Raw genomic sequence first — 15,482 nt, forward strand, 5'->3', positions numbered from 1 at the left:
CTCTGTAAATCTAAATATTCATGCCATCAGTTTTTCCAATTGTCTTCTGGAAGTTAAAACGTTTTAGTATTAGGATATAATTTAAATAAAAACATATCCAATTTACTAAAAGAAATAATTGGCAGTAAAGTAATTCCTTTCTTTTCTCCATTCTTCCCTTCTCTTTCTCCCCCTCTTCCTTCTTTTCTTTTTTAAAATGAATTTGATCCTGGCTAAATGTGTATGACTTGACACTAAATGAGTCCATTTATATAAATACTCAAAACCAGCGAAAATTAGCCTATGATGTTAGAAGTTAGACTGCAGGTTACCTTTGAAGGAAGGAAAGACAGCAGAGAGGGATCCTGGCGGGCTGGTAATATCCTGCTTATATATCTGGATGCTAGTTACAGTTATATGCTTACTTTGTGAATATTTATCAAACTGTACACATATGACGTGTGCACTCTTCTGTATATATGCCACATTTAAACAAAAGAGTCAAAAAACATAGTACCTTATCATGGCCATTCACAGAAACTTATTATTCCATCAAGAAAATATTCTTAGATACAGATTCTTGACTTTTTAATTTACACTTTAAAAATAGTCTTGCCAGAGCTCAATGTTATATTTTATATGAAAATAAAAATCATCAACTACAAAGGGGAGCTTTGCAGTTTACCAGTTTCAAGAGTGGCCATGAAGTCACAAGGTCACCCTTTTGAGGAAATGTTCATGTTTCCTGTCTTTTGGTGTTGCCAATTTCTACCCTATTGGTCAAAGCGTGACGTAACGGATGGATGCCGAACTGTCAATATTTCAGTTTGGTTTTGCTCTTGGTAACTAGGCATAGTTACTAGCACAGCACTTTCACAAATGGTTTGGTACAAAAAGGCTGCAACTCTTATCCAAAGGCAGATCCATCAGCAAACATGTAATATTCATAAGTAGAATCAACCAGCAAAACCTTGATTATTTTAGGGTACTGGCAGCATAAGACATTAGAGCTGGGAGGAGCCATTGCTTAAAGATGAGGGGAGTGAGGCCCAGAGTGATTAGTTGACTTGCTAAAAGTGGCATAGCTGGTTAATGGAAGAGCTAATGGTTAATAGCTAATGGTGCTCTCATGTCTCAAGTCAACCACAAAACAATTGGTCTTCTTTATTCAATCCTGGCTATTACTACTTAGACTATTTTTCCCTGGTTCTGGAAACAGGAATAATTCATGCAGAAAACTTCCTCTCCCAGGGATTTATGTGTTTATAATTATACACAGGATACATTTTTGGCTGTGTATTATCAAGTTGCTAAATACTCCCTATTAAAACAGAAGGAATCTGTACTTACAGACAATTTTATCTTAACCGGGGTCTCTCTTTTTTTTTTTTTTGAAAGAGGGTCTCACTCTGTTACCCAGGCTGCAGTGCAGTAGTGATCACAGCTCACTGCAGCCTCTACCTCCTGGGCTCAAGTGATCCTCCCACTGCAGCCTCCAAAGATGCTGGGGCTATGGGTGTATGCCACTATGCCCAGCTAATTTTTGCATTTTTTGTAGAAAGGGTCTCTCTATGTTACATAGGGTGGTTTCAAACTCCTGGCCTCGAGTGATCCTTCCATCTTGGCCTCCCAAAGTGCTGGGATTACAGTCATGGGCCACCATGCCCAGTGCAGGTTTTGTCTTAAGTGAATAAAAAGTGGTGTAAGAAGTAAGCAAAACAAAAGTGGAATGATAGGAACTGCTCATGAGATGAATCTGAAACATGCCCCGGGACTGGCAAGGCCTACAGGGCTCTCAAACACGGCCCCATCTAAGACATCGGAGGGACAACTCATCATTGTCATTAGCTAAAAAGAAAATCTTAACTGAAAGCTGGGTAGGAAAAATAGTATTCTAAATGTTACTTCAGGAGCATTCAGAAGGAACTACCCCCAAAAGAAAACAAAACTTTAAACAAGCAATTAAATTCTGCTCTCTGAGTGGGTTCATGATAAACACAAAGCAAAACAAAAGCTTTTTGTTTTGCTCTCAGAAATACCCTGAGTATTTGAAAATGGTCTCCAAAGAAAAGCCCTGAAGAACTTCTGTCTTATCCTCCACCGTGAGATCCCGGGACACATAACAGTGAGCATGTCCCCACCTACTACTCTAGTCCTCTTTGAGCAGGGGACAGAGAGAACAAGAGGAAGGGGTTAGGGGTTGAGAGGGACAGAGAAGATTGTGCCTGCCCACCTACAAACTTCACTAGACACCGAAAGCACTTTCCCCTTCTGGAAAAACTGGAAGAGATAAAGGGAACCTACTACCAACTGTGTTAAGGGCCCAGTTAATGTCAGATTTTTCTTTTCTGCCTATTTATTTTGGACAGATGATTACAGATACTATTAAGTTAAGCTAAGAGGGAAACACATACATGAATATATACATACATATATAAATATGCACATACGTAAATACACGTATGGACATAGACACACATATCTAACACTAAACACCAAAATCACATGAAAAAAAACTGAGTAACTTTGTAGTTCCAAAATAAACAACTTCAAAACATGTAAAAAGTCAAACACGTGATAACAAACTGCTGCAAGAAACAAGCACAAGCCAGGAGCACAAGAGGCAGGGCCGGCCAGAGCCGTGGGCTGCTTTACCTGCTGCAGCACAGTCTGTGAACTGTTCCCCGATGGTTGCTAACAGCAACTCTTTCCAAACTGTGGACTGATATGGGAAAATAATAAAAAACAAAACAAAATACACATATTTTTAGAACATTATCCTCAGGAGCTAAACAAATTATGTTTTCTTCAACTTCACATGTACTTTCTGTGCCCATATTTGGAGTCCACAGACACCTCCAAAGCCTAGGTGCAAACATTTATCACCGTGGCATATTTTTCAGTGGTTTACAAATAACTTTACACAGATACAAGTGAGCCAAAGTCTAGTAAAAGCTAATCTCTAGTGAAACCCCTGGTGAAATTCAGAAGAATTTCTAGGCAAAACGCATTCAAACGACTAAAAAATTTCCAATTTCTTTACCTCTCACTGATTCAAAACACAGAAGCTAATTATATGTGGATGCTATTAGTAAAATCTTTCTCTTCAAAATCCTTTCTCTGTTTTTCTTACTACTTATAAGGTACTTCAAAGGTTACACAAGTAAAGAACACTTAAGGACATTTCTTGTTTATTTAATACTAGAGTCTTGGGAAATTCCATTCACTTGAGGCAGACTGTTTATGGCAGGCGATAGAACTTTATGTAAGAATGTATGTAATTTCCCTGGAAGATTCAGTGCCTGCTGTGGTCTGCCTCCTACCAATGAGAAACACTGGAGTTTCTTTCTCCTCATAATCTACTAGTGGCATCCAATAGACAGCCAGATTATTTCCACTCACATTACTTCCTTTGAAAAGTTCTTGGTCCTATTTATCCTCCTTCCTGTGATTCACAGGCTCCAAATTGCCCCCAAACTAGGTTTGAATCCTGAGAGGCTGCTTGCTATCTGCAAACCAGGTGGGTTAACAACCTCTCTGATCATCAGTTTCTTTAGGTGAACAAGGAAATAATAATAGGTCTGACCTTCCAGGGCTGTTGTGGGTATGAAATTAGTCAACAAATGTGCTCAGAGGGCTTAGTACAATGACTGCAATAAAAGAGCTTAACATATAAGATCCATGCCATAAACAGCTGTGTGTTTGCTATATGCCAAGTGCTCAATGCATATTAACTATAATAATAGTGTTTATTATGATGTCCTCACAAGCTTAAAGCAGTCTCGCTGAATCTTTAACCAAGGCCATGGCAGTTAGCCAGGGAACTGAGAAGTGACCTTTCATCCTTTTCTTTTGTCTTTCCTAGCCAGTCCCTTCTGGTCTATGAGTCTCCCACCTAGGAATCATTGCTTCCATTTTCTCTGTCCAGCTACAGTCCTTCAAGCTGTTAGTGATGAAGTTGAGAGCTGGGAGATGCCATTAGGGGAAGGGAGACTTCACCCTTCTGCTTTGAATTCAGACAAGGTTGGCCCACAAGACTCCCACTGGCTGATGACGAAAAGTAGGCTAAACTGCCTGGGATGAAGGCATTTGCACGGATATGAAAGAGTTATTATTTGTAACCCAACGCAGCCAAGTGAGCTAACAAGGAGAGGACAAAACTGCCTTTCAGCTGCTTTTCAAGGAATGTTGACATCATGATTACTTCTACTAGAATTCAAACTCTAGTGCGAGTAAATAACACGGAAAGGCAAAAAGTGTTCATAATGAAATTTTAAAAACACCTTATATTCCCTCATTCTCTTATATTCTCTGCTCCCCTGATAGTTTTCATTATGTACACCAAATAACAGGAAAACGCTGGAGCTTCACATCTTGACGAATAGTTTGCACCTTTGACAAATAAATCTGGTCATATCTTTGGGTATGTGCTTATAGGAAAATGACTCCAGCTCAAGCATATGGGTCCCTGGAGACATTTCAGTTCTTTGAGATTATCCACATGAAAGAAATCATGAAAAGGTGAAACTGGGTAGCATTTCCCCTTTTGTCCATTTTCAAAGAAGTTTTTGGTTTCCCAGGGCTTAAGATAACCGATTTTAATGTTCACGTTCATTTCCAGTCAATATGATTAATTAGAGCTCGCTCTGGGAAATCTGGGTTTCTGAGACTTGATCACTGCAAACCAGCATCCCACTAGGTCGTCACATCATCCAGGTTCTCATCAGCCCCAGAGGGGGATGGAGCATACTCTCTCACGAAACCCCAAAGGATGGTGAAATGCCAAGCCTCCCTATTCTCTGTGCCATGGACATTCTCAGAACTGCTTTTGTTCCCCCTGTAGAGGAGGGATGAGCCTTTGGAAACAAAGATCCTACTTCCGACTTTGTAAAACCATATGCCACATGTTAGTCATGGCTGTCAAAGGAATGACTACCATAAAGACATTCACCCAGCTTTTCTGTGAAGTTCACAGGCATTTACTCCTGCAGACTGCATCATACAGTCACATATTACACCATGTCTATGGAGAAGCACAATTATACACTTTCAAGGTGACAGTGTAAGGCAGAAAATCAAGGTCAGAACAGAATTTCTCACCCCTAGCCTGTTTGGGGACTGCCAGGTAAACAGGCTGTCTGCAAAGCACAACATGTTGATGACAGGCAGTCAACAACCCCAAGCCTTGTCGGTTCTAGAAGAGGATCAGAAGGAACCTACCGTGCTGTCCTTGGGGACTTTCATCTTCCATACGCCGCCCTTTGCATTACTCTCCTCTTCCCTGGGCCAAAGACCAACGTTTAAAGTTACACTCAGGACTAAGTGATTCTACATACATTTAGATTAAATATCTCTACATACATTTAGTTTAACAATAGACGACCTTAAAAACAAAATAGTTGGGCATTTTTCTTGTTTTTGTTTTTTATTTTTTATTATGGATACATAATAGTTGCACCTATTTATGGGGCATATCTCAATTTTTTTTTTTTAAAGACTAGGTCTCACTCTGTCACCCAGGCTGGAGTGCAGTGGCATGATCATAGTTCACTGTAGCCTTGAACTCCTGGGCTCAAGCAATCCTCCCCACTCAGCCTCCCAAGCAACTGGGATTACAGGCATGTGCCATCACACCCGGCTAATTTTTAAAAATTTTTTTTAGAGACAGGGTCTCCCTCACTTTGCTGCTCAGGCTCGTCTTGAACTCCTGGCCTCAAGCAATCCTCCCACCTTTGTCTCCCAAAGTGCTGGGATTACAGGCATGAGCCACCACATCTGGCCTACATGTGATATTTTGATACATGCATACAAGGTATAATGACTGAATCAGGGTATTTAGGATATCTATCCAACACCTCAAGTCTTTATCATTTCCTTGTGTTAGGAACATTCCAATTCCACTCTTAGTTATTTTGAAATACATAACAAATTATTGTTAACTATAGTTACCCTGTTGTGCTCCAAGACCTCATTTATTCTAACTGTATTTTTGTACCCATTAACGATCCTCTCTTTATCACCCCCGCAACTTCCCAGCCTCTGGTAACCATCATTCTACTCTCTTTCTCCATCAGTTCAGCTGTTTTTTTTGTTTTGTTTTGTTTTGTTCTTTTAGCTCCGACATATGAATGAGAGCATGAGATATTTGTCTTTCCATGCCTGGTTTATCTCACTTAATATAATGTTCTCCAATTCCATCCATGTTGTTGCAAATGGCGGAATTTCATTTTTTTGATGGTTGAATACTGTTCCATGGTATACATGTACCATATTTTCTTTAGTCATTCATCTGTTGATGGACACTTGGACTGATTCCATATCTTGGCTCTTGTGAATGGCACTGCAATAAACATGGAAGTGTAGATATCTCTTCGACATACTAATTTCCTTTCTTTGGGGTATATATCTGGCAGTGGGACTGCTGGATCATGTGACAATTCTACGTTTAGTCTTTTGAGGAACCTCCATACTGTTCTCCATAGTTGACTGTGCTAATCAACAGTGTACGAGGGCTCCCCTTTTTCCACATCCTCACCAGCATTGCTGTCTTTTGGATAAAAGCCATTTTAACAGGGGTAAGATTGGGCATTTTTCAATAAACTCTTCCTCAGTCCTTTTGTTGGAAACAGAAGCAGATGAATGCAAAAGGAAGGAGCTAGGGATGGAGAGGCAAGAAAGTGGCATTCAGTGGCTCCATGGGCAGGGAAGGTGATAGGACTTGAGATCCTCATCCTCAAAGGGCTGGTGCAGACAGGCCTGCTTGACTCTGGGGATGGACAACGAATACAACCGCTTCATACAAGGGAAGGCCCTGACACTTCAAAGTCATAGTCATGACATTGTCTCATGTGATTCTCCTATCAACCATGTATCAAGGCCTCATAGGTATCCCTGTGAAGGACACCTGCTGTGTGTCACTGTTTAGTATCTGCTCCCTTTCTGGTAAGAGCATCCCAGTTTCCCCCTAAAGAGCCACCTGCCCCCTACTCTTCTGTGAGATCCACTCAGGCAGGGTTGACTCCACGTCCTAGCTTCAAAGATGGGCTTCTGACTCAGGCTAGCCTATGAGAGTACTGCCTCTTCCTAGTCTTTGTGATTGGCCAGAAATTGAAAGGGGATCCAAAGTGAGACAATGAGAGCCAGCCCTGAGATTTTATCTGGGTTGCTGAGTACTGACATTAGTAAACTTGCAGGGTGTAAGACCACAGCATACGAAAGCCACTTTGCCACCTCAGATGGGAGAAAATAAAACCGAAAATTAAACCAATGTAGAATAAAGCAGAATAATTCTGGTGGGGACCATCAGATTCCTGATAACACTGGAGCCGGATCTGCCAGAAATTACCCCTACCAGTGAACTTCCCAGTCACAGGTTAAAAACATATTCAATTTTTTTTTGCTCAAATTAGGTTTCTGGTGGCTGGGCCTGGCGGCTCATGCCTGTAATCCCAGCACTTTGGAAGGCTGAGACGCACAGATCGCTTGAGCCCAGGAGTTCAAGACCAGCTTGGGCAACAAGGTGAAACCCCATCTCGACCCAAAATAAAAAATTAGTTGGGGGTGGTGGCATGCACCTGTAGTCTCAGCTACTTGGGAGGCTGAGGCGGGAGGTTCACCTGAGCCTGGGAGGTCAAGGCTGTGGTGAGCTGTGATGGTGCCACTGTGCTCCAGCCTGGGTGATAGAGTAAAACCCGGTCTCAAAAAAAAAAAAAAGAAACCAACCGAACAACAACAGTAACAAAAAACCCACACAAAAAAATTAGGTTTCTGTCATTTGCCACTACTCAAGATGAGACACATTTACATTTTATTAATGAGTAAATAATGCAGAAAGACTGAATGACAGGACATAAGGATTTATTACTAATTGGGACTCCAGCTTGGGCAAACTAACTTACTGTCCATCTTCATCACTACATCAAGCTATTAAAGAAGGAGGACACTTAGCCCCAGACCCTGGGTCATGGTTGGTATCATAGACTTTCTATGTTGTCCATGTGAGACACACATCTCAGGTGATATGATATTTTATGAGGTTCACAAACATTTCCCTCCCACCTTGACCTTAAATTACACGTTAGACACTTACCAAAGTGGTCGCCTCTCTCCTCTCATTAAATGATAACTGCATCTCAAAGGCAGGCTAGTCACAGGAGGGATATTATTGTATACACTCCAGAATATCTTTAAAAGAAAAACAAACACTTTGTTTAATATACCCAGTATCGATTTATTATGCTGCTAGATTATCAAATTAGTGCATTAAAGAAAAATTTTGATTCTCATTGTTTTATCCATTCAAAATAGGTTTTTCTCAGTATCCCTTCTAATTCTCTGCTAGAAAATGTAATATAACATTAAAGAATGCTAGGTTTGGTGGCTCACACTTGTAATCCCAGCACTTTGGGAGGCCGAGGCAGGTGGATCACTTGAGCCCAGGAGTTCGAGACCAGCCTGGGCAATGTGGCGAGATCCCATCTCTACAAAAAATACAAAAAATTAGCTTGGCATGGTGGCACACGCCTGTAGTCCCAGCTACCCAGGAGGTTGAGGTGGGAGGATAGCTTGAGCCTGGGAAGTCAAGGCTGCAGGTGAGCTAAGATGGCACCACTGCATTCCAACTTGGGCAACAGGAGTGAGACTCTGCCTCAAAAAAACAAAAACAAAAACACAACAAGAAGCAGAAAAGATGTTCCTTGCTGATGCTGTGCCAAGTTCTATGTTTCAAGAAGCTATGGTTATTAAGCAAACATTCCTAAGCAACATGTCTACACATAAAACTGGAAAGCACTTTGCTAATGATTTTTCTGACAGCTAGGTAGTATCCACTAAAGTCTTTGGTACTGAATATATGTACTGAACATATTTGTAACTATCTTGTTATAACAGACCCTGTCTTCAACATGGTGAAACCCCATCTCTACTAAAAATACAAAAAATTAGCCAGGCGTGGTGGCAGACGCCTGTAATCCCAGCTACTCGGGAGGCTGAGGCAGGAGAATCACTTGAACCCGGGAGGCGGAGGTTGCAGTGAGCCGAGGTCACACTATTGTACTCCAGCCTGGCCAACAGGGCAAGACTCCGTTTAAAAAAAAAAAAATAGACCCTGTCTTCTCTCTAAGTCTGTGATGCTACGGCTTGGGAGTTGAGGGATAAAGGAGATGGCAAAGAGAAACCACCTCAGACACTCTGTTTGCCCCTTATCTCTCCCCTGCTAAAGGAACAGGGAACAGCTCAGATGCTGAAGCAACAAGCTGCGCAAGATACACAGTGTTATGGACTGCACGTCTGTGTCTTCCCCAAATTCATATGCTGAAACTCTAACTACCAATAGGATGGTGTTAGCAGATGGAGCCTCTGGGAGGTAATCAGGTCATGAGGGTATAGCCACCATGACAGGCTTGGGGTCCCTGTGAGAAGATGAAGAGAGCCGGCCCTCCCTCTGCCGTGTGAAGACACAAGGAAAGGATGGCCATGCACAAACCAGGAAGAGGGCCCTCACCTTGGTGTGCCCATGCTCACACCCTAATTTCAGACTTCCAGACTCTAGAACTGTGAGAAAAAAGGGTTTGTTGTATAAATTTTAAAAACTGCCCAGTCTATGGTATTTGGTTATAGTAGCCTGAACTAAGACACAGGGCAACTGGTAAACAGAAATAGATTATACAAAAATAATAAAGTAATAGAAAAACAGGAAGTCTTGGCAAAGACTGGAGCTGTTCTCTGTGCCAGGCTTTGTTCTATGAACATTTACATGTTTATGCAATTTATCCTAATGACAGTCTTAGGAGGAGGTATGATTATTATCCTTTTTTTTAAAGATAAGGACATCAGGCAGAGATGAACCTGCCCAAGAGTCACTGTTTGGTATGACCATTAGGATTAGGACAAGGATTGAGGCTATGAAGAAGAAAATGCTTCCCCATTTGTTTGGAGTAGGTCATAGAATTACTATGCTATGAATGTTATGCACCGAATTACTGTGCAAATAAGAAATATTGTTCTGTGTGGTGAGGTAAGCATAGGGTGATCATCTGGGTCTCCCAGTAGGTCTGAGGAAAGCAGCACAAGTAAAAGAGCAATTAGAAAAATCAATCCTAGGGCTCATGAATTGAGTCACATGGGTGGAATGGAATTTTATCTATGTTGAATGATAATCCTGCTGGGTTGTTCAAGCCTGTTTTGCGTTAAAAAAATAATAACACTGAATTAACTGCAAAGGTGGCAATGATGAACTCTAAGATCAAACTGAAGACAAAAAACTACAGGATGATAGATGTATTAACTGAGAATCCACCTTGGCTCCCTCCTACTAAAACGGTGCTAGTGTAGGGAGGAGCTAAAAGCTACTGTAATAACAGTAGCTCCTCAAACACACATCTCTCTTTATGGAGGTACCTATCCCATAAATGCTTTGCTATTTGTACAAATAAGACTATTCCAATATTTCAGACTGTCTGCGGTATGAGGGTGGGTAGGTAGGGCTGGAATCTGAATCCAGACAATTTGATTCCCAAACCTCTGTTCCTAACTACTCAGCTATTTTCTTTTAAGATATTACTATATGTTTTTGACACATCTTTCTCCAATCTTAGCAGCCAGGAATGAGGTCATGAAGCCACAGAAAGAGGGACACATGTTGAAGATGTTTTCCCATCAGTAAGATGACCATAATTCCCAAGAGGCTGGTGGTTGTCAACTCCAGCCTGAGAACCCAGTTATGATGTGGCAATGTCCTCTGTAGAATTTATGCACAAAATAACATTAAGATGAAAACTCCTGCCTAAGGTAAAAACCAAGAGGACTCTGGTGCTGGCAAACTTCAAGTCTCCTCAAAGGCATCACAAACCAAAGTTCCTGCCGTCATGCCCCTGTCAAAAGTTGTCAAAGCTTGACTTTTTAACCTAGTACTTGAAGCGCATTGAAAAAATACAACAAAACACCTCTTCCATTTCAAAGATCAGAAAAACACTAAAGATCGTGCTAAGGATTGGAGCTTTAGAAGCTTCTCTTGAAAACAAAAACAGACAACTGATTCTGCTCGGCTTGGCAAATTTGACAGGAAGAGATTACAGCCCAAGAAGATCAGTGATAGACTTAACATATTCATTAAAGCACGTATTTGTACATTTGTGCTGAGCGTAAAATAGGAGCAAAATATCCGGTCACACCATTAAAAAAAAAAAAAAAAAAAAAAAAAAGCCCTTTTTAAAAAACATGTGTCATTGAACTGGTCTGTTTCCCTGTTGCAAACCTCATCCAATGTGTAGAATATTTGTGAAGTATGTCTGATGGTGAAATACCTACAGGAAGGAATCTACCATTATTCAGCTGCTGAAAATCTCTTCCACCCTAGCAGAAGTGAAAGGTCTGCTACAGTGGAAGCCTGGTAATTCGAGATTATACTCTCTGTAACACATCTTGAAAATGGAAACACTTAAATTTGACTATACATAAAATCTTGCAAATAGATTTCAAAAGCCATTAGGCTTATAATTAATTTTGTTGGACTTCCAAATCGAAGATTGCAGTAAAAGTAAAACTAAGCACAATGTTTATTAATGATGGTTAAGTGCTTTTTTTCCCCAAAAGCCTTGAGAATCACCCTAGGACTAGGAGAGGTACAAAAGTTGAACATCTTTCATTCAGTCAACATCTGTGACCATCAGTTGTGAACAGGGCACAGTGAAGAGTCCTTGGGGAACTGAGCTGAATGCAGGAGGGTCAGCTTTTGACCACAGCAATCCACTCCTTGGGAGGTATGTTCTAGAACACCAATCTGGCACCTCTCCTTGAGAAACTGAGGCAAGGAAGACACCTGTCCAATGGAGTCTAATACCTGGATTTAAGACCTAGGTTCTCAGGATAACCTTCACAGGTCATGTAGCCCTTGAAACCCAAGTTGCCTCCTCTGTATAAGGATACAGCTACTTCATTGGAAAATGTAATGACGAAATACAAAGTGAAAGCACTTGCAAGGCCTAAGGAAGGAAGCAAAGTATGGTTAGACCCATTAATATGCTGACCACTTGATAAATCCCCAATCTATTAGTACTGGATTGGAGCAACTATGTCCCACCTGACAGTCTTCTGCCAAATAGATAATCATTCATTACCAAGAAAACTGGCAAATTTCCTCCTCAATTTCCTACTGGAATGTTCTGAAGAAAAATAATGCACTTGGAAATTCCTCAGAAGAAAAAATGTCATGTGTTGACAGACAACAAAGTGGTATGTCTGTTTTGTAAAACAAACCAGAAACAAAACCACCCAGCCAACACACCTCAAAAAAAAAAAAAAAAAAAAATACAGGATTTATTCCAGGTTGTGGCATGTGTAGCAGGAGAGTATTTTCAAAAAAATAAAACAAATATTTTTGCTCATTAGGTATTACTAGTTGCCTGGGGTTTCCCACCAACTGAATCAGTGGTATTTATGGGCAGGGCCAATAGGCATCTGAACCAAATAGGCAACTGAAGAGTTTAATGAATATTTTTAACTCACAGCAGACACAAAGGCTCAAAGCAGAGTGCTTCTGATTTACAAGAGCTAGGTACCTGAGAGAAATGGGTTTTCCTTTGAATTCCAAAAAGGACTTGATTTAAAGAGATAGCCCAAGTGTGGAGTTGTGATCATAGAGTAAACGAGAAGTGATAGGATGTGAGGGTAATTTCCCACCACATAGAAAGTCAGTTAGTAAAAAACCAACTCTGAGTTGGGGAGTTAAAAGCTTGGAGTGAGAGGAGAGTGAGGTTAAAACCCTGAAAGGATGGGAGAGAGCCCCACGCAAAGTTTGGGGATGCCTAGAGCAGAGCAGTGTGGAACCCGCTTTCTGGTACAGCCCAAGAGGCTCCAAGACTCCCAGAAAAGGCCCTCATTCCTACAGTGCTGAGCAACATGGCGGTCAGGTCTGAGAACAGCTGTGAAGGCAGGAGGGGTTATTTTTGCCGGGAGGGCCTGCCACAACCTTATAGGTTCCCCTCATTCTGGTGGGGTAGGGGGAAGGCAGACAACATTTCCTAAATCTCCAATCTGGAGCTTGAAATTGCTAGAAAGCCTACAGACAGCAGGGCCTGGGGTCTGGACGTGCGTGTACATAGCAGGGGTCTTCATGACATGAGGTTACAGCAGGGCCAGAGGCGGTGGGCATGGCCCAAGGTCAGGAGGGGTCAGGGATATTTCTGCCTATGCCTGTTCATTTGGAGAAGGAGAAGAGGGTGGTCATTTTCCCCAAAAGAGACTTAAATTGGAAGAGACCCAGTTTCACAGTTGAAGTGACTAAATTACTTTTAATTAACAAGGTCAAATCTCGCCCCACCCCAATACACAGACACAATGGCCTCCACTGAGAATGTGGAGGAACACGAGCAATTTAACTTGTTATATTTCTTCATAACTGGATTGTAGCTATAGATGTTGATCCTATTATGCATATAATGAATAAACTAAATGATGGATAAAGAATCTTGTTATACTTGATTCGAAGTCTGCGCTAGACAGAACTATGAAGTGGACCTGGCTGCAGGTCCTTCTCTTTCTCTCTTTTCAGTGTTGGCTTTCTTCCTCTCTCCCCTCAGGCCCCTCCCTTCTCCCAAGGGGTTCACTCCAGGTCATTCTATTGCAAGACACCACCCACCATGGGCTGTCCTGCTGTGTCCAGGGCAGTAAGTACTGGGAATCAATCTTTCCATCATCCTCCATGATCAATACTGACCTAGAAAACCTCTTCTTCTGAACGAAGAGCCCTCATTTCCCAAGGGTTTGGAAAGCAAGCTGCAGCCCTAACTTAATGATCCATAACTGCACAACTCCACAGTCAGGAGGCTTGAAATGAAATGAAGTCTTGATATTATCGACAGTACACAGGATAAGTTTGGCATATGCAGGGGAAACATTTTCTTAATTTCAATAGGTTATATATACCCTTTATGAAGACTTTGTTTACGATAAACGATGCTGAATTTCCACTTATAGAGGAAATATGGTTTCTCTTTTATGCAAATTTAAATGAGAAGTCAATTTATAAGAAATACCGGGTAGAATATACAAGTGAGATTAAGTGTGGCAAAATCTTGAAGGTGATAACTTCAAATAACTGAGGTTCGAGACAGAGTGCTGTACAGGAATGAGTTTTCAGGGGTGGGATTTTTAGTCTTATAGCAGGTAAGGCCGAAATAAACTGGACAAGGGAGACTTCTCTTGCAAATCACATCTGGCAGGTAGCTCTTCATTCTCCAACAGGTAAAATAAGGCTTGTTCAAAAGCCGTGTTCTATTATTTTTTCCCTCTAGAGATATGGGTCTTGTCATGTTGCCCAGGCTGAACTCGAACTCCTAGGCTCACGCAATCCTCCCACCTCAGCTTCCTGAGTAGCTGGGATCACAGGCATGAGCCAATGCACCTGGCTAAAAGCCATTTTCTATTCTGCACTGCAACCCCTGAGGATGCAAAACCACATGAGAACTGTGGAAAATTTGGACAGGTTCACAAAAGAGTAAGAGAATCAATAAGCATCTGGAAAACATGCCTAGATGTAAAATGGAATTTTCCAAGAAAGGCAGGAAAGTAGAAATGAATTTAACTCCAGGCAGAGAGAATTATTGTTGGGTATGATCAAAGTGTCCTCAGCAGGGGTTCCCAGGTCCTTTGGAGGCTGAGCCTCCCCGACTCCTCAATCAGGGGGAGTAAAAGAAAGAGAACTGAACTGGAAGTGGAGGGAGTTCCAGTCCTAGAGACATGGCATGATTGGCTCTTTCCACTGAATATTTGGGCCACTTATCTCCAGCCTCAGGCTCCTCAGCTAATAGATGGGGTGACAATTCCTCTCCCAAACCCATCTACTTTGATTTGCTAAAGGGCCTCAAAGTGTAAAAAGACACATATGTCTTTAATAAGGCAATCATTAATATCACATGATTTTTACCTTTCATCTAAACACATGTGGGAGGAAAATATAGACATAATTGGAGAAGCGGTTTTTTTAGTGCTAATGGAGTGAGAATAATCTCAGCACTTTGAGAGGTCAAGGAAGGAACACAGCTTGAGGTCAGAAATTCGAGACTAGACTGAGCAACATAGCAAGACCCCATCTCTACAAAAAAATAACATAATTTAGCTGGGTGTGGTAGCACATGGCTGTAGTCCTAGATACTTGGGAGGAAGATGGGGTGGGAGGATCTCTTGAGAGCAGGAGTTTGAGGCTGCAGTGAGCTATGATTGCACCACTGCACTCCTGCCTGGGTGACAGAGTGAGACCCTGCTTCTGAAGAAAAAATAATTAATATACAATCCCAGAATAAATTAAAAAAACAGTGGGACAAAAGCATATCCTCAAATGACTTGCAAGATAATATCCTGGCCAGCTCTTAAATACTAAGGACAATTGATTAGATGTTAAGGACACTCGCAGGCTGAAATCTCAAAAGTTATTGATAAGTTAAGTATCTTCACATACACCTGTTAGTGGTGGTGCAATCCAGAGTATAATCACTTGAAATAAATAA

General features: G+C 41.4%; 1 protein-coding gene across 1 annotated transcript in view; it reads right to left on the reverse strand.

The window, feature by feature from the left end:
* Positions 1–15,482, reverse strand: part of EIF4E3 (eukaryotic translation initiation factor 4E family member 3) — a 45,737-nt gene that overhangs the window by 11,938 nt on the left and 18,317 nt on the right. The window contains exons 3-5 of the mRNA XM_050781362.1: positions 8,069–8,163; positions 5,200–5,260; positions 2,635–2,701 (exon numbers count right to left, since the gene is read on the reverse strand). Coding sequence (XP_050637319.1) covers positions 2,635–2,701; positions 5,200–5,260; positions 8,069–8,163 — 223 coding nt within the window. The remainder of the gene's footprint in view (positions 1–2,634; positions 2,702–5,199; positions 5,261–8,068; positions 8,164–15,482) is intronic.

The sequence above is a fragment of the Macaca thibetana genome, chromosome 2 (assembly GCF_024542745.1).
Source record: "Macaca thibetana thibetana isolate TM-01 chromosome 2, ASM2454274v1, whole genome shotgun sequence".
NCBI classification, from domain to species: domain Eukaryota; kingdom Metazoa; phylum Chordata; class Mammalia; order Primates; family Cercopithecidae; genus Macaca; species Macaca thibetana.